Source organism: Nothobranchius furzeri, chromosome 7 (assembly GCF_043380555.1).
Source record: "Nothobranchius furzeri strain GRZ-AD chromosome 7, NfurGRZ-RIMD1, whole genome shotgun sequence".
Taxonomy (NCBI): Eukaryota; Metazoa; Chordata; class Actinopteri; order Cyprinodontiformes; family Nothobranchiidae; genus Nothobranchius; species Nothobranchius furzeri.
Genome location: NC_091747.1, coordinates 66,583,331 through 66,602,903, shown reverse-complemented (window position 1 = coordinate 66,602,903; position 19,573 = coordinate 66,583,331). Strand labels below are relative to the sequence as shown.

Genomic DNA, 19,573 nt, shown 5'->3' with positions numbered 1-19,573 from the left:
CGTCGACCAATGAAATGGAGACTGCGTCGACCACTGGAATGGAGACGGCATCGACCAATGGACTGGAGACGGCGTCGACCAATGGACTGGAGACGGCGTCGACCAATGGACTGGAGACGGCGTCGACCACTGGACTGGAGACGGCGTCGACCACTGGACTGGAGACTGCGTCGACCACTGGGCTGGAGACGGCGTCGACCACTGGGCTGGAGACGGCATCAACCACTGGACTGGAGACGGAGTCGACCACTGGACTGGAGACGGCGTCGACCACTGGACTGGAGACGGCGTCGACGAATGGACTGGAGACGGCGTCGACGAATGGACTGGAGACGGCGTCGACCACGGGACTGGAGACGGCGTCGACCACGGGACTGGAGACGGCGTCGACCACGGGACTGGAGACGGCGTCGACCAATGGACTGGAGACGGCGTCGACCAATGGACTGGAGACGGCGTCGACCACTGGACTGGAGACTGCGTCGACGAATGGACTGGAGACTGCGTCGACGAATGGACTGGAGACGGCGTCGACCACGGGACTGGAGACGGCGTCGTCCACGGGACTGGAGACGGCATCGACCAATGGACTGGAGACGGCATTGACCAATGGACTGGAGACGGCGTCGGAGTCGACCACTGGACTGGAGACGGCGTCGACCACTGGACTGGAGACGGCGTCGACCACTGGACTGGAGACGGCGTCGACCACGGGACTGGAGACTGCGTCGACCAATGGACTGGAGACGGCGTCGACCACTGGAATGGAGACGGCGTCGACCACTGGAATGGAGACTGCGTCGACCACTGGACTGGAGACGGCGTCGACCACGGGACTGGAGACGGCGTCGACCACGGGACTGGAGACGGCGTCGACCAATGGACTGGAGACGGCGTCGACCAATGGACTGGAGACAGCGTCGACCAATGGACTGGAGACGGCGTCGACCAATGAAATGGAGACGGCGTCGACCACTGGAATGTAGACGGCGTCGACCAATGGACTGGAGACTGCGTCGACCACTGGACTGGAGACGGCGTCGACCACTGCACTGGAGACGGCGTCGACCACTGGACTGGAGACGGCGTCGACCACTGGACTGGAGACGGCGTCGACCACGGGACTGGAGACGGCGTCGACCAATGGACTGGAGACGGCGTAAAATAATTCGACTAAATCGATTAAAAATATAGTCAACTTTTATGTTGTAAATCGACGCTTCGTTTACGTACACTTCCAGGTTATACAATCTCCATCCGTTGTGATCTTGCGGGTTTTTAACAACAAGCGCTTGTTCTGCTACTGCAGCTCCAACTGATCATACAGTTAGCAGAGCAAGCAACACGGTGAATGCAATAGGGGTTGTATGAACTAGTCGACCTCACTGCTCTGTAGTGACTTTTTATGCTTGTCATCGACTAGTCGCTGTCACGTGATAATGACCGGCAAGATGCAGTCCTCGGAAAAGACAGCAGGTGAGGAGCTCGTGCGCGTCGGGAGGCGACGCGCTGTGCCAAAGCGTCGGTACTGACACCCACCGTACAACGGACATTTGACCAAATTGTGACCTTTACCCTATTACAATTTAACCTTCCCCTCACCCCCATCCTAACCTTAACCAGCTTGTGCATGCAAAGCTCTGATTGTTGACGCGCTCCAGACATCTGCGTCCTGAGTACGGCCACAGTACCGTTATCAAATTAGGTGTCGCCACCTCAAAAACAAATTTAGCACGCAATTGTTCATGTCGGCTCATTTCCTTTTATGTTTTCTGTCTTTTATTTGTGTCTGATGCTTTTCGCTGCTGTGGAGGGGGGCGCATCACCGGTTTTGTCCTCCGGTGACGCACCTCACCGGTGCGGCCGGCACGCACTCCGCTGTTTTTGCGGTCAGTAGATCTTTTAGAACTGCAGTTCAAAGGTAACTCATAAGGTGGATATATATGAAGCCATGTAACAGTTTTTCTTTAGGATTGAGAGGCGATGCAGGAAGATAATAAACAGACAGTACAGAAAAATAGTCAAATAAAAACAAGTTAGTTTTTGTACCTGGTGGTTGCAGCAATCAGACACCATTGAAGGTAATCAGAAGTGAGGAACAGAAAATGAAATAATTATTTTAATGTTTAGAGCAGCAGGAACTCTGAGAGGCTGCAGGCGCATCAGTGAGTTTGCGGCCGCTGTGCAGGAGGGGGGAGAGGGCTGAAGTAGAAACTACCGTTGTTAAAAAAATAAGTGTTTAACTTTGAAAATGTGGGCGCAAATTTAATCGTCAAAAAAAAAACTCCAGCGAACCAACCGACCCCCCCCCCACTTCAGGTGTATGACGTCATCAAGAACTTGTCAAAGTCGACTCGATTTTCATTACTTGACTGTCGACTTTAAAAAAAAGTTAAGTCATGCAGCCCCTAGAATGCAAAAGGGATGACAACACCCAGAGAAAACCCCCCAAAGTTTCCAAAGTGTGGGAATAATTCTAACTTAAGCCAATGGACAAGACCGCCAGCTCAGTGCATCACCGTAAGCTAACATCACGCGAAGCTAGTAGTTCACAACAGCACTATGTCCCCAGCACAAAGCACCCAGGTTTCAGGCATCAGCTACGGACCTGAGACAAGGTGTGTGCCTTAAGCCCGGATCACACTGTGCGATTTTCGGCCGTCTTAGACAGATCCCTCGTCGGGAGAATAATCATGTAAAAAAACAATGAACGTGAGCTAATTTGTGGCGGTCCGGTCTGACCGGCTCTGCAACAGCTTTTTGAGCGGTCCCACGACTCAAATTAGCCTCCGACAGTCTATAAGGATGCTTGAAAACCTACGACTCCCGTCTGCAACCGATCACTGAAAACACACCTTTTGGACGTCGCAGCAGCAATACTCCGCCTCTCTGAGCTTCAGTATCACTTTATGTTTAAAATGCAGATTATAAAGTGCACACCAGTTTTTACTTCTGTTTATAGCCAAAGTTAAACCGGAGTTTAAACTACCTATTTAGATCATTGTCGTCTTCTTCCTCCGCTTATACGGGTCCGGGTCGTGGGGGCAGCATCCCAACTAGGGAGCTCCAGACCGTCTTCTCCCCGGCCACCTCCACCAGCTCCTCCGGCAGGACCCCAAGGCGTTTCTGGACCAGATTGGAGATGTAACCTCTCCAACATGTCCTGGGTCGACCTGGGGGCCCCCTGCCAGCAGGACATGCCCGAAACACCTCCCCAGGGACGCGTCCAGGAGGCATCCTGACCAGATGCCCAAACCACCTCAACTGACTCCTTTCGATCCAGAGGAGCAGCGGTTCTACACGGAGTCCCTCCCGAATGTCCGAGCTCCTCATCCCATCTCCACGGCTGAGACCGGCCACTCTACGGAAGAAACTCATTTTGGCCGCTTGTATCCACGATCTCTTTCTTTTGGTCATTACCCAAAGCTCATGACCATAGGTGAGGATTGGGATGTAGATCGACCGGTAAATCGAGAGCCTGGCTTTCTGGCTCTGCTCCCTCTTCACCAAGACAGATCAGCTCAGCGTCCGCATCACTGCAGATGCCGAACCCATCCGCCTGTCAATCTCCCAATCCCTCCTACCCTCACTTGTGAACAAGACCCCGAGATACTTAAACTCCTCCACTTGAGGTAGGGCCTCTCTCCCGACCCGGAGTTGGTAAGCCACCCTTTTCCGGTCGAGAACCATGGTCTCAGATTTGGAGGTGCTGATCCTCATCCCAGCCGCTTCACACTCGGCCACGAACCTACCCAGCAAGAGCTGAAGGTAAGAGCTGGACGAAGCTAGGAGGACCACATCATCCGCAAAAAGCAGAGACGAGATTCTCCTGCCACCACACTCGACACATTCCACACCACACTCGACACATTCCACACCACGGCTGCGCCTAGAAATTCTGTCCATAAAGGTGATGAACAGAACCGGTGACAAAGGGCAGCCCTGGCGGAGTCCAACCCTCAGCGGGAACAGGTCCGGCTTACTACCGGCAATGCAGACCAAACTCACGCTCCTCTGGTAAAGGGACTGAATGGCCCTTAACAGAAAGCCACCCACCCCATACTCCTGGAGCATCCCCCACAGGGTGCCCCTGGGGACACGGTCATAAGCCTTCTTCAAATCCACAAAACACATGTGGATTGGTTGGGCAAACTCCCATGCCCCCTCCATCACCCTTGCAAGGGAAAAGAGCTGGTCCACAGTTCCATGGCTAGGACAAAAACCACATTGCTCCTCCTCAATCTGAGATTCAACTATCGATCGGACCCTCCTCTCCAGTACCTTGGAGTAGACCTTTCCAGGCAGGCTGAGGAGTGTGATCCCTCTATAGTTGGAACACACCCTTAGGTCACCCTTCTTAAAGATGGGGACCACCACCCCGGTCTGCCACTCCACAGGAACTGCCCCCGATGACCACGCAATGTTGCAGAGACGTGTCAACCACGACAGCCCTACAACATCCATAGCCCTGAGATACCCAGGACGAATCTCATCCACTCCTAGGGCTTCGCCGCTGAGTAGTTGTTTTACTACCTCAGCAACTTCTGCCCCCGAGAATGGACAGTCCATCCCCAGGTCTCCCGTCTCTGGTTCCTCCTCGGAAAGCGGGTAGGTGGGATTGAGGAGCTCCTCAAAGTATTCCTTCCACCGTCCGACTATAGCCCCAGTTGACGTCAGCAGCTCCCCATCCCCACTGTAAACAGTGTGAGCGAGTTGCTGCCTTCCTCTCCTGAGGCGCCGGACAGTTTGCATTAACCTCTTTGGAGCCGATCGATAGTCTTTCTCCATGGCCTCACCAAACTCCTCCCATGCCCGAGATTTTGCCTCGGCAACTGCCACTGCGGCACCCCGCTTGGCTATCCGGTACCTGTCTGCTGCCTCCAAAGACCCACAGACCAGCCATGCCCTGTAGGCCTCCTTCTTCAGTCTGACAGCTCCCCAAACCTCTGGTGTCCACCAGCGGGTACAGGGGTTGCCACCAAGACTGGCACCAGCCACCCTGCAACCACAGCTAGCAACAGCCACCTCAACAATCACAGAGCGGAACAAGGCCCACTCGGAGTAAATGTCCCCCACTGCTCTCAGGACGCGGTCAAAGCTCTGCCGGAGGTAGGAGTTGAAGACCATCTTGACAGGTTCTTCTGCCAGGCATTCCCAGCAGACCCTCACTATGCGTTTGGGTCTGCCAGGTCTACGCAGCATCTTCCCCTGACATCTGATCCAACTCACCACCAGGTGGTGATCAGTTGACAGCTCCGCTCCTCTCTTCACTCGGGTGTCCAAAACATACGGCCGCAGGTCAGATGATATGACTACAAATTCTATCATCAACCTGCGACCTAGGCTGCCCCCGTACCAAGTGTACCGATGGGCATCCTTATGTTCGAACATGGTGTTCGTTATGGCCAAACTGTGGCTTGCACAAAGTCCAATAATGAAACACCACTCGAGTTCAGATCAGAAGGGCCGTTCCTCCCAATCACACCCCTCCAGGTCATGCTGTCATTGCCCACGTGAGCATTGAAGTCCCCCAGCAGGACAATGGAGTCCCCTGATGGAGCACTATCTAGCATTCGTCCCAGGGACTCCAAAAAGGGTGGGTACTCTGAACTGATATTTGGCCCATCAGCACAAACAACAGTCAGGACCCGTTCCCCAACCTGAAGGCGCAGGGAAGCTACCCTCTCGTCCCCCGGGGTAAACCCCAACACACAGGCAGAGAGTCTTGGGGCTAACAAAAAGCCAACCCCCAGCCCTCTGCCTCTCACCCGGAGCAACTCCAGCAAAGGAGAGTGTCCAACCCCTCTCAAGGACTTGGGTTCCAGAGCCAATGCTACGTGTCGAGGTGAGTCCAACTATATCTAGCCGATACCGCTCAACCTCTGCCACAAGCTCCTGCTCCTTCCCCGCCAGCGAGGTGATGTTCCATGTCCCAAAAACCAGTTTCCTTGTCTGGGGATTGGACCGCCAAGGCTCCCGCCTCGGTTTGCCACCCGATCGACACTGCACCGGACACTTCATGTTCCTCCTGCGGGTGGTGGGTCCACAGTTGGATGAGCCCATGTATCCAATTCGGGATGGGCCTGGCCGGGCCCCATGGGCGAAAGCCCGGCCACCAGGCGCTCGATCACAGGCCCCAACCCCAGGCCCGACTCCAGGGTGGGACTCCAGTAATCCTCCGGGCCGGGTACTCCGACTCTTTGATTGTATATGCATGAAAGGTCCTCTGAACCGTTCTTTGTCTCACCCTTCACCTAAGACCAATTTGTCATGGGAGACCCTACCGAGGAACCAGTGTTATACTCATTTAAAAAGGGCTAGAGGACTCTAAAGTGCTTTATACTACAGCGAATCAAACACATACATGTAGGTGGTGTGGTTGCTTTCACACGGAGTTGAAAGTGTGGGCAGATAAATGTTAGAGAATAGCGGCTATCAAAATTGTCCCAGATTTTCATATTGTTGCATCCCTACTGATCATGACTCGTTAAAAACCTGTGATGACATAAGGAAGGAGGAACAAGGAGGTAAAAACACAGGGAACATTTTGTTATTGGGACGACAAACAGCCACCTTACAGCCTGTCTACAGGCAGCACCATGACCAGGACTCCTGAGGTCTGGAACATCTTCAGTGCAACAACGATGTGAGGCAAGTTCGGACAAAAAGTTGGTTTGTTTCATTTTTGCTTCTACTTGATTTATTTAGTAAAGTTTTGGCTCCATTTCCCACCATCCCACTGCCAACCCATCCCTGTGTGGGATCTTACCGGAGTGGATAAACATGTGCTTGCTGTAGTTCTTCCTGGAGCGTAGAGATTTGCCACAGTGTGTGCAGTCGAATGAGGTCTCAGATCCTTGTGAGGAGGGAGAAGGCCCTGCAGAGCAGGAGGGCGTGGAAGGAGGTGGAGCGGGGGTCATTGGTCCTGGGGGCGGGGCCTGTTGACTCTGTTCTGTTCCCACCATGTTGTCAATTCCTCCCATGGGCCCGCCCACATAGAATGGGGCAGGCTGAGAGTGGCTCACTGGGTACTGGAACAGAAGCTGTGGAGGAGCAACAGAACAGAATAGGCTTTTTTGTCGTTGTACAAGGCACAGCAAAACTGGAGTGCACTACAATACCGCTCAAAAGTTTTAGAACGCCCCAATTTTTCCAGTTTTTTATTGGAAATGATGAAGTTTAACTCATTCACTGCCAGCCGTTTCCTGATCACTAACGGCCTTCGCTGCCAGCGTTTCTCACCGTTTTTACTGTTTTTTTAAGAGTGACAGAACGTTGCGCGCTAGCATGATGTCGATGCCAAAACAACCAAACAAAGAGGAGACTCGCCTCTTACATCAGGAAGAAGCCGCGTGTTTCGAGCGTTATCCGTTCTTTCATAATCCGTTGTTGAATTGTGATCGGCAGACGCTTTTCCGGTTCGCGCCTCACTTTTTTTATAGGAACGGCCCAAAACGATCTCCAAACACATGGATGTGTTGCTTCCTGATCATGTGATCTGTGACGTATGCGGATGAAGATCGGCTTCAGGGCTGAGATGTTTGTTCTCTCAGTGCGGGGGCTCGTTCCAATGCTCAAAGAGTAAAAAAAATGCAAATGACGACTTTAGTCGTCATTGGCAGTGAACGGTTGGATCTAAAATGACGACTTTAGTCGTCAATGGCAGTGAATGAGTTAATGTCACACTACACTCTGAAATGAAAGCATAGTACAAATAAGCAGTTGGGAGTTAAAAAAAGAAATCATGGAATCAATTTATAGACCAAAATGTATTCTAAACCTTTGGCAGATATAACAGCTGAAGACACTTGTGGCATTCGTTCTACAATAGAAATAAAATATTCTTCACACACACATACATATACACATATACATATACATATACATGGGAGGCTTGATAACATAAACAGTGACAAAACAAAACATCCTCCTATTGCTTAGTGAGGAAAACATTTCCTTTATTTACTTCAGACAGCCACCAGGGGACGCTTGGGTGTGCTTTTGTTTTAGGGTCAGACCAGCTGACCAATTACAGAAGAGAATGCTGCCTTAGCTATGAAGCGTGAACCATTTATGAACTGGTTTTAAAGCATCTCAGCTGAATTAAAATAAGGCGCTGACCTGGTTGTTGATGGTCTGTGAGGTTGGGGGCGGAGTCAACGGCTTGTTGACTCTTCCTCTGGGGTTAAAAGCCATGGCTTGAGAAGGCTCAGTCTGTGGCCAGAAGCTCTCAGAGAACACGCCCTGTTCATCATAGAAATCCTGCAGCAAACACAAAGGGTAGAACATATTGACAGCAGCTCAGGTTCTTCTAGTTCTTGTAGCTGAAACACGACTCTACCACTGACTCTGCTCTGCAACGTTGACATTTTATCCCCACTACTAACACAAGCCTAGAGTTCTGCTGTGTGGTGGAGTTGCTAATGCTAATGGTTAGCTTCAACTAGCAGAGACGTTCTCTGCCGTTTCCTGGACGCTAAACCAACAACAGCCCTCCCCGTCGTGAGTCCAGATGGGTGAGTCTATGAATGTTAGTGACAGTGTGATCTGTCAGGATTTTCTATCCTAGAGTTTCACCGTCTGTTTTCTATCAGAAGCTGCTGCAGGAGATAGGTGTAGGAGACTATTTTACGTTCAGCCTGCATGCTTAACTCAGAGTGACCAATTAGAATCAGAAACAAGCACTGGTCTTGTGTGAACCACACCTTTAACTCAGGGGTGGATCTGATCCAGATGCTGTTAATAAAACTGATGATGGAAAAACCCTAACCCTAACTGGAAACCAGGAAAGCTTCTGGCGTGGACATTTGATTTATTTTATATGAGTCTGAATGCAGTTTATTACCATATTAAATGAGTCCCTCCTTTGTAGAACTGAGCTAAATTACCAATGGTCACATTTAGACCATGCAGGACTCCTGCAATGTATGCAAAGTTAGCGTGCTCACGCCGCTGCAGCAGCAGCCTTTAGGCTGAGGAGCAGGAAGCTAGCAAGCTACAGCAGTCAACATCACAGAGAGCCTCTTACAGGAAGTAAAACAATAAAGTGCTGCAGCAGCAGGGCGACTGGAGAAATGATGGTGATGATGATCCTCTCCACTGCTGGAAACCTAACAGCCTTCTCTGTGGATCAGGTCCTGCAGCTGCTGCCCACAGAGTTGTAGCAAGGAAAGGTAAGAGGGACCGACTACGGAGGAAGCGCTGGATTCATTCAGGATCACCGGTACTGCTTTGTCAGCATCTGATAATGTTTCATCCATCTAAATTCAGATTCCTCTATTTCAAATCGTGATTTCGTCTCCAGTGCTTGAGAGGAAACAGGAAGGCTTTTCTCTGAGTAGCAGATGTTCCTCCTGCAGCGTACGGCAGGCTGCCGCATAAATCTGCTCCACCACGTCTCCCTCTCCGCTTACTTCAGAATTTGGGACACAAGTGCTCATAATAAACCAAATGCAACCAGATCCTTCGAAAACAAGGTATATTTCTGCACACACACACACACACGCAAGTACGCACACACACACACACGCACACGCACACACACACACACACAGGGCTGTGGGGTGGTCGATAAGCGATTAAAACGCTCAGCACCAGAGTCTTCTACCTCTCCAGTAAGAGTTCATACGTTCTGAGGTCTTTCGTTTGCAACGCTAGCTTCATGGCTGCAGCAGCAGCTTCACACGTCTGAGTGAGCGTACCTGTCCAAAGCCGGCCATGTCCTGGGCACCCTCCTGGTCCTGATCCCGTCTCCCATCCTCCAACGAATAGACGGTGCCATCTGCTTCCTGCACCCCTTCATCCTTCACCACCACCCCCTCTCCTCCAAGCACCTGAAAGGAGGAATTGTATGTGGTAAAGAAATCCAGCTTGCAACTGTGGTCAGAGCTAAAAGGCAGAAAAAGTCAAGCACAACATAACACTGACCCGGTAAGCAGGCTCTAATAAGAGGAAAGACCTACAGTTAATATGCAGAAGTCCATTGATTATCAACACTGCTGAAGATGAGACGATAGCTTCAATTTAGCTAACTGCAGAAACATCTCAGCAACATACGCCAATGCAGAGAGAAGAGGGAAAAGCATATAAAGACAGAAATGGAAAATGTTGCAGCTCTGCATGCCTGAAAGCTGTAACCATAGCAACCCTTCCCCTTATCCCCCTACCTGGAGTCTTAGCGGCTGCCTCTGCTTGCGGCTGTGGCTCGCCCCCCTGTCTCTGTCTCCATCTCTTCCTCGCTCTCTCCCATCCAAGTCTTCCTCCTCGCTGTACCTGTCTATCCCCACAAGGTCATCGGAGAGGTCAGCTGTGTTGCCACGGAGGCTGTCCCTGCCAACGCCGTCCACGCCGGAGCTACTGGTGCTGGCTCCGTTGGCCGTCTGGGCCAGCAGGTCTCGGAGCTTGTACCTGACGTCCTGAGTGCAGCTGGAGCTCTGCTTCATGAGCATTGGACCGGGCCCTGCTCCCATCCCATCACTGCCACACATGGAACTGGACCCCATGTCCCCCAGCGCCATCAGGCTTACAGTGCTACTTTGATCAATAGGGCCTGGGCCGCTCTCACTCACACTAGCACCCCCTAACCCCCCGCCCATATTACCACCGCCACATTCTGCCATGAAATTAGAGAAGTTTGCATAACCGCCACCCCCGCTGGCACTACTAACAGAACAGCTTCCACTGCTGCTGCTCTCTCTCCCTTTGCCCATGGCACGTTCCTCTTGTTTTGGGTGAACCCCCCCTAGCAACGCCCCCGCTGCTCCAACTCCTGCAGCTGCTGCAGCGGCGGCGGCTGCTGCTGCACTCGCCGCCCCTGCTGCCGCCTTTCTCTGAGAGATTATCTGGGTACATTCATCAATGACCGTCTTGATCTGAAGGATGCTGGCAGCTGTGAGGATGCAGAGGGCCTGTGACTGCAGCACCACCAGGGAGCCGCTGTACATGAAATCCACAAGCTGCTTCACTGTTTCAGCGGGCACCAGCGGTGGCACAGATATTTCAGAGTGACCCAGCAGCAACTTGTCCTGAAAGAAGGGACTGCCAGCTGCCAAGACGCAGGCGTGGGCGCGCAGAGAGGCGTCGTGTATCCGAACCGTCACATCGCAGAACAGGCCCTCGCGCCGCTGGGTGCGCAGGGCTTCCAGCACCGACTGGCTGGAGTTGTGCAGATGTATGTAGTGCACCGTTTCCGTGCCGGATACCATGGCGGTAGGGGGGGAATTACTAGGGATGGGGTGGGAATGGGGGTGGGGGAGAGGGGCCTGGTGCCTGGGGTTTTGCGTCAGCTTGAGGTTTGAGGTGGAGCAAGAGGGGAACGACTACTGTGCATGGGCCACGCCGGGGCCAAGCAGCTGAAACACACGAAGACGATTTCTCTGCTGGGGGTCAAATGTCAGCGTAATGGGGTGGGGGAGTGGGGGCGTAGCCGTTTACCAGCTTCACTGCATCTGTGTGGAAATAAAATCACAAATGCAGATTAAACGAGATGTTTACCAGCAGATAAGCAGAAGGAGGTTCTGACAAGGCGGCGGTTCACATCAAACACACAAATGTAGTTCATACGTCATCTAAAACTGGGATTGATGTTTAGTCACTGATCTCCACTCCAGTTACTGCAGCTGGTGCTGCACGCGGCGGCGGCTAACACATGGACAGACACGGGTTAATAATCAAATTAGTCGCGTGCATGACAGATAGGGAACACCTGTTTGGGACAGCAGGGTCACCTGGCTGTGGTACGCGGGGGGTGGCTGGCAGTGCAGAGCTACAGATGGGACTAGTTAGCTGTGGGGCAACCGGGACACGGTGACTGAGGTAGACGCTACTAACATAGGTAATGCTGCGAAGGCTGGGTCTATTACCTGAAGGACTGTCGTTGTAAACACGGCGTTGGTGCGAGGAGCCAACAGGTTAAGGCGCAGGGGCTAGCGTTAGCTGTTGACATTAGCCCGTTGAAGTGTCGCGCGGAAATTCATCCGAAAAACCAACATGTAAACCTGCAAACTAGAATTTGCTGCCGACTGAAAGCCAACGACAGATACAGACAAACTGGTACGGACACACGGCGGCTCGGAGCGAGCTCACACCCGCGCGCCAGGGGAAGGCTAACGGGGCTGGTTAGCTAGCTAGCGCCAAAGATACAACTAGTAAAATTAGCATGTCAGCAGCCAGCAGGCTACGTGTTCCGTCTCACGTGTGTTCTCCACTCAGCCCTGCTCCTTACGGGTCAGGTGTCACCGCGTGTAGCCCGGCCGCGGTTACTTACCGGTGAGATCTGCAGCGACACCTCAGCGCTAGCTCGTAAGGGATGGGTGCAGCAGCTAATCCTCATGCACAGCACCCAGCCTGGTGGAGCGGACACACACACACACACACACACACACACACACACACACACACACACACACACACACACACACACACACACACACACACACACACACACACCACACACACCCGTGCCATACAACCACCACTGTTATTAGTTTAGTTTCCGGATGGAAACATCTTCATTGCTGTTTGACACATTTCAGAAGAAGTCGTGTTGATGCTATTTTGATTCCTGATATTCCTGCTGGACTCGCCTTTTCACGTCTGACAGAAATGACAGACTCTTGTTAGTTTAAACTTAAACACGTACTAATTCAGTTGCTCTCATTTGGTCCCGTACGGAAGAGGATCGGGGCCAAATTCTGACTTAAATCCTGTTGGGCCCAAGGAAGAGACAGAACTTAATCCACAACAGAAAGTAATTTAATTAACCATTTTTTGTGACATGATCACAAATCTGTATTGATGTAAAAAAAAAAGATGCAACACTTCCTGTCTCAGGTAAGGCATGCAGTGTCCACAGAGCTTGGACATTAAAAGCTACAGGTTTCCACAGCAGGACACAAATACACACAGAAGCGCGCTCGTATCTACTCTGTTCTCAGGACCCGATAAACATTTATTCTTTTGCACATACAGTCAATAGAATTAGGATTCAACACAACACCATAAGTATAGTAAATCACAAATACTAATAAGTTATGCTAACACTTCCTCCTTCTGCCTTGTCCTCTCTTAAAGAGTGAATGGTACAGTGCTGCAGGAATCTGTGGAACACACACACATCCATACACACACACACAGTTACACAAACGGGGGGTTGTAGCCTCGCACATCCTGTGAGTGTTGACAGTAGTTTAACAGCCGTGACTTTTGCATTCAATCCTTCATGAACGAGCCCTGGCGGAGCTGGTCCCGTTAGGACCATGTCCTTCAATAGGTAACCACATTGAAACACCGCTAATGTGGCGTCATATAAAAAGTGCAGACATGAGCTTTTGTGTGGTGCAAAGTCCCCGGAACATCTGGGATGCAGCGATATAAACACTGTTATATATTTGCCTCCATATAAAAATAAAAGTAGCAGTACACAAGTATTGCACACCAAAGGAGTTATCAGATTATTGACAATCTATTATGGAAAATGTACAAACGGATAAACAATAAACTCTCTAACAGGATGAATAAATATTTGGGTCTTCCTTTAGAACACCATTAATGCAGCATGTCTCAGACTGGATCATGGGGAGGAGGTGGAGTCACGGCTGCCAAGGGGACATGGATTCGGGCTGTGCAGCAGGTGAAGGTCACGGTGGAGCAGCAGGTGGGCAACGAAGCTCCTCAGTGCTGCTGGGCATCCAGCTCCCTCTGGCGACAGCCCACGGCAGTGATGAGAGCAGCCCCCTTCCCGCTGCCGTCCTCGGACAGCAGGAAGTTCACGTCACATTTGGGAGCAAGATCTTTCACCGTCTGCAGGAAGATCCGAGAAAAGCTGAGGGGAAAGAGAAACAGGAAGCAATGAAGTAGGTTGTTGCTCAATTCAGATGTGTTACAGAATTATTAGCTGGATGAGCGGGTGCTGAGTCGCTCTGGTAACTGGGTTGTTATAATGGAGTTTTCATTACTGATGACAGCTTCAGAATTAGGACTCACAGCCCTCGTGCATCAAACTTTCCTAGAGACTGTCCTATATTCCTCCCTGTAAGTGAAATTTATCATGTTTGCAAAAATGACCAAAATCCAGTTTTATGAAACATGCGGTGGCCTCTGGCACACACGTTCCTTCCTAATTGACTGATGATAAATCCCACCTGTGCGTACCCAGGTGCTCGTGTCCGTTCAGTCACTTACATACAGAAACGCCCTCAATTTGGCCACACCCCGTCCTCTAGGCTCATGAGGGAGATCCCGGCGTTTCCCCCGGGGGAATAAAGAAAAACCTTCCATGACAGCGAGATTGAGGCTCTGGCTGCCAAAGTAGAAGAGAACCAACCAAGTTGCAGAGGTGGTAAAAGCCGTCGGGACAGCGGAGAGGTCCCTGTCACAAATAAAGAACGCTTCCACATAAAACCGAACAGGAAAAAACGTGGACTGAAGTTTCCCGTCTGCTGTCACTATAAAGGAGTTAAATGTCCTGTTTGGAGTTACTTTTCTTCTAGATACACAGTTATGTAAATCACCTTGAAGTCCTTGGGCTTTTAAAGGCGCTATACAAGTGCGGGTCATTTATCGTACATGTATGGAAATAGGATGTAAGAAAATGTCGATACGGCAATATATCGCAAATTATTTTCCTGCAATATTATATCGATATTCAAAAGCTGTGTATCGAAATTTTGGAAGAATTAACATGCAAACATTTGTTCTTTTTCTTTTTATTTGGTGCAATTCACTGACCGCTAGTTTCAGTCTAAAGAAATCACTAGTATCGTCTGGCTGAATGTATCGCAGTATAACGTGATGTATCGTATCGTGATACGTATCGAATCGCCAGAATTTCACCAATACACGTCCCTATTTGGAAACGTTTGTTGTCTGAGCGCAGAGCTGTCAGTTTGGTTACCTTGGCAACACGTGTATGTTCAGGTAGAAGAGAGGAAGGAGGTTCTACGGGGTTCTCATGGAGAAATCCTAAAGTTGTCAGTAATTGAAAATGGACTGGGATCTGATTGGTGCGGTTTGTCAGTGGCTGGATGTAGTCTGTGCCTCACTGGTTCAGACCAAACCATCAGACACAACATCTATTCACCAAACCCAAAGAAACCACTCCCCTCCTGCAGGACTGCTGCGGGGGCGTCAGAAGGAGAAAGGAGCAGCCGAGGAGAGGGAGTGGAGAGTGACGGTCACAATAGGTGTGTTTCCTTTTCCTTTAGCAGACCTTCTGGGTAAATGCAGCGAGGTGGAAACTGACCGGGCGATCCGAAGGCCTGGTCTTCTTAGCTGTCCAGTTTCCATTTACAGTTTGTCCCTGAATGGAATGTGCCAAAACGCCAGCACACCCCGACTGCAGAGTTGTCCGTAACGTCACTGATTGGCACAGAACAAGCCAACAACTCGTATTTTCCTAAATGTCGGTTCTCTACCCCGTACGCACTTCCTACAACGATGTCATTTCTGACTGAGTTACAACCATTCGGCATATTTCTGCCCACCGTCAATCAATCAAACTTTATTTGTATAGCTCTTTTCATACAAAATAAATGCAGCTCTAAGTGCTTTAGAGATTAAAATGACCCCATATAACCCGTATCCCCATCCCTTCCATTCCCTATAAAAACAATTGTGACAGTTACACCCCCATAGCACAACCCATTTGCCAGGCACACACACACACACACACACACACGCAGGCACGCACACACACACACACACACACACACACACACACACACACACACACACACAAAACCTAAAAAACAGCATAAGTAAACACTAGGCTGAGTTCAGATGGGTTAGGTAATGAATGACACGCCATCAGGTGAGCCATCTGCCTCGGCAGCAGTTGATCGACGGCAGCAGCCAAGGCACCAACCCTGGGCGCCCGAGGAGGGAGGGCAGAGACCCCCACCACCGTACAAACACACCCTAGGAGCGCCAACACCGCCACAGTCAACCACCACCCCGAGGCAGAGGACCCCACAGAGGAAACACTGGTATGATTAAAATAGGTCAAATGAAATAAATACATACATTTTAATATTAATATTAATAATAATAGCTATTATGGATATGGATTTACTATGGATAGTATGGATAAGGACCGCCTTTTACTGGGCCACTCCAAGTACCTACGTCTGAGCAGGTGCCCAGAAGGTCGGTCAGCCCGGTCAAGTGGAGACGCTTTTTGGGAGGTTCCGGTGAGTTTACCCTGAAGTTCCAGTGATGGAGACACAGCTAACGTGTAGTGTAACTGCAGGAGTACAGCTGACAACAAAAGCCCTGAGTTCACCTGATAACAGACCATTAGGGAATAAGTGACCTAGCTAACCAATCACGCTAATAATCACCGATCCACAGGAGGAGGGTGAGAAGTGTGCAAGAACAAATCACCGAGTGAAACAACGGGAGGAACAGATGCTATTATCAGGTGCTGTAAAACCATCAGGGCTGCTAATGGAGGCACGAGTCACCATCATGTCCTCGTGAGACACAGGCACTCTTGGTGGAAGAGAGAAAGCCGGTGCGCTGCAGCACTGCTGAAATGAGCTGGGATCAGAGCTGCAAGCACAGACTGAGGTGTTGAACGTATCCCGCAGATGGAGGCAGACAGACGGGCAAGCTCATGTGGCTCTGACGCAACAAAAGATAAAATGGCTCCAAACTGTCAATCACGCAAAGTGCTATGGAAGCATGACTAGAAGCCAAACGGTGTCTTTGGAGGTCGCTGGAGAATACGGAGCATTATTTCTAATCTAACAGTTATTGATTCTAATTTGGACTACTTCTGCTTAAGTGAAACCTGGTTATGTGCTACTGCTCTGTCTTCTGGATGTTCTGTACCGGGCTTCAACGTGTCAACAGGAAAGAGGAGGGGGGAAGGGAGTAGGTGACTTAATATATGTTAAAGAAACATTTCTAAGTAAGGAGACGGACCTTTCTAAACATAAACTGGAACGCGTGGGATTCACTTTCTCCAGAAATGTCATTTGTAATCACGGCTCTTTAACGTCCTCCTGGTGCTTCAGATCATTTTTTACTCTCAAGTGTTGGACATGCTCAGAAGGTCTGAAGGTATTATTTTGCTGATGGGGGACTTTAACCTGAGTTTGTGTGGAAAAGTACATAAAAAGAAATGTGGATGTGATGAAGACACATGAGTGTACCTCATTGTCACAAACAAACCAGAAAGCATAATAAAGACGTATAATTTAATTCCTGGCCGGTCTGATGCTAATCTTTCTTTAGTAGCTAGAAAATTAAATTAAACTAGACATAAGAACCATATCACAGAAGATCGTAGTATCTCTTATGCACCCCAAAACAATCTCCCCTCTTTAGACAATGATATAAATCAGACCAACTGTAATGAATCCAAAACAAAGTATGTGATGAAGCACACGGTGAGTTATAGAATACATTTGCAGTGAGTCCAGCAGAAATGAGTTATTAAAAGGAGAAAGCTATGATGCTCCTGTTTGGAGGTGCAGAAGTTTGCTGGTGCAGAGGTGGGCTGAAAACAGCAGCATTGCTAATTATTATTAATGATATGCACACACCTCTCTTCTGATTCGCTAACAGAAAGCATTCAGTAATGCTGCAAAACCACAATCGCTGAGACACTTCTTGCTTTTTCTCTTCGCTGCAAAACATTTTAGAAAAGCCTTCCTGTGGGCGAGGCCATGAATGCTAATTCCCAGTGAGACATCTAGTGTTCAGCATAAATGAGTACACCCCGTTAAAAAGTACGAATTTAATCAGCAGCTCAATGAACCAAAGAACAGTTTCCAGAATTTTCCCAAGGCTGGTTTAACTGAACACGTGTTTAACTCCATAACATGAAATTAAGGTTATTAAATATAACTGAGATCACACAATCTTGAGTTTTACTAAAACTGGTTGAAGTAAAAATGAAAACACCCCACAACAAAAACTACTACATCAAGTATTTAGCATGACCACCGTGGTTTTCAAGGACAGCACCAAGTCTTCTAGGCATGGAATGAACAAGATGGCGACATTTGCATCATCTATCTTTTTCCATTCTTCAAGAAGAACTTCTTCTAGAGCCTGGATGCTGGATGGAGAGTGATGCTCCACTTGCTGCTTCAGAATTCTCCACAGGTGTTGGACTGGATTCAGATCAGGAGGCAGACTTGGCCATTCCATCACCTTCACCCTGTTCTTGTGCAGAAATGCAGCAGCAGCTTTAGATGTGTGTTCTGGATCGTTGTCATGTTGGAGAAGTGCGCGACGACCATGTGCACGGAGTGATGGCAGCATCCTCTCCTTCAGTATAGAGCAGGACATTGTTGAGTTCATGATACCATCAATGAGATGCAGCTTCCATGCAGCCCCACATAGGCACACCACCACCACCGTGCTTCACTGTAGACACCATGCCTTTATGAAGCCATAGTTTTGAAAAAAAAAAACCTGTGACCTTTGTCTCATCACTCCAGAGTCTAGAGTCCCAGTAGTCTTCCTTCCTTTCAGCATGGGCCCTAGCTAAGCCTAGACCTGCTTTTTGTGCATGGGCTTTAGGAGAGGCTTCCTTTGTGGACGATACCCATGAGTGCCATTCCTTAGCAGTTTGAGCCGTATGGTGTCACGGGAAACAATCACTCCAGTTTGTCTTTGAACCTGCACGGTGATTTTCTTCAACCTTCTCATCAGAAGACGCTCCTGTCCAGATGTTAACCACTGTGGACGTCCTGGACATCTCTGTACGATGGCTGCACATCCATCTTTCATAAATGTTTGGATCACTTTACTACAGTACTCCTACATGTAAAGCTTTGCTGATCTTCTTGTAGCCCTCACCTTTTTGTGTGAAGACATAATTTCCTTTCCCAGATGTTGTGTCATTCTCTTCCACGAGGAGCCGTTGCTGAGAGCATGGAATGGGAAGGGCTTTTAATGACCTTTTACCGGTCTGCTGTACACCTCTTACAAGAATAATTAGACTCACCTGTGGTTGAATGTCTGTTAATTCAAATTTTATAGTCTTAAGTGTGGTGCTAATGCAGGAGACTAATGTAGGAGACTATTTTCTATCAGAAGCTACTGCAGGAGATAGGTGTAGGAGACTGTTTTCTATCAGAAGTTAAAGCAGGAGGTAGGTGTAGGAGACTGTTTTCTATCAGAAACTATTGCAGGAGGTAGGTGTAGGAGACTATTTTCTGTCAGAAGCTGATAAAGGAGATAGGTGTAGGAGACTATTTTCTATCAGAAGTTGATGAAGGAGATAGGTGTAGGAGACTGTTTTCTATCAGAAGCTGATAAAGGAGATAGGTGTAGGAGACTGTTTTCTATCAGAAGCTACTGCAGGAGATAGGTGTAGGAGACTGTTTTCTATCAGAAGTTAAAGCAGGAGATAGGTGTAGGAGACTGTTTTCTATCAGAAGCTACTGCAGGAGATATGTGTTGGAGACTATTTTCTATCAGAAGTTGATGAAGGAGATAGGTGTAGGAGACTATTTTCTATCTCTAGCTAAAGCAGGAGATAGGTGTAGGAGACTATTTTCTATCTCTAGCTAAAGCAGGAGATAGGTGTAGGAGACTATTTTCTATCTCTAGCTAAAGC

General features: G+C 49.4%; 2 protein-coding genes across 3 annotated transcripts in view; both read right to left on the bottom strand.

Annotated features, from left to right (window-relative positions):
* Window positions 1–11,425, bottom strand: part of zbtb45 (zinc finger and BTB domain containing 45) — a 74,846-nt gene extending 63,421 nt beyond the window's left edge. For both annotated transcript variants that reach the window (XM_070553590.1, XM_070553591.1), the window contains exons 1-4: window positions 10,167–11,425; window positions 9,702–9,833; window positions 8,122–8,262; window positions 6,770–7,043 (exon numbers count right to left, since the gene is read on the bottom strand). In XM_070553590.1, the coding sequence (XP_070409691.1) occupies window positions 6,770–7,043; window positions 8,122–8,262; window positions 9,702–9,833; window positions 10,167–11,204 (1,585 nt within the window). In that variant the 5' untranslated portion in view covers window positions 11,205–11,425. The remainder of the gene's footprint in view (window positions 1–6,769; window positions 7,044–8,121; window positions 8,263–9,701; window positions 9,834–10,166) is intronic.
* A 2,013-nt stretch (window positions 11,426–13,438) lies between these two features.
* Window positions 13,439–19,573, bottom strand: part of LOC107382412 (hexokinase-1) — a 48,245-nt gene continuing 42,110 nt past the window's right edge. Inside the window, exon 18 of the mRNA XM_015954542.3 lies at window positions 13,439–13,822. Coding sequence (XP_015810028.1) covers window positions 13,672–13,822 — 151 coding nt within the window. The 3' untranslated portion in view covers window positions 13,439–13,671. The remainder of the gene's footprint in view (window positions 13,823–19,573) is intronic.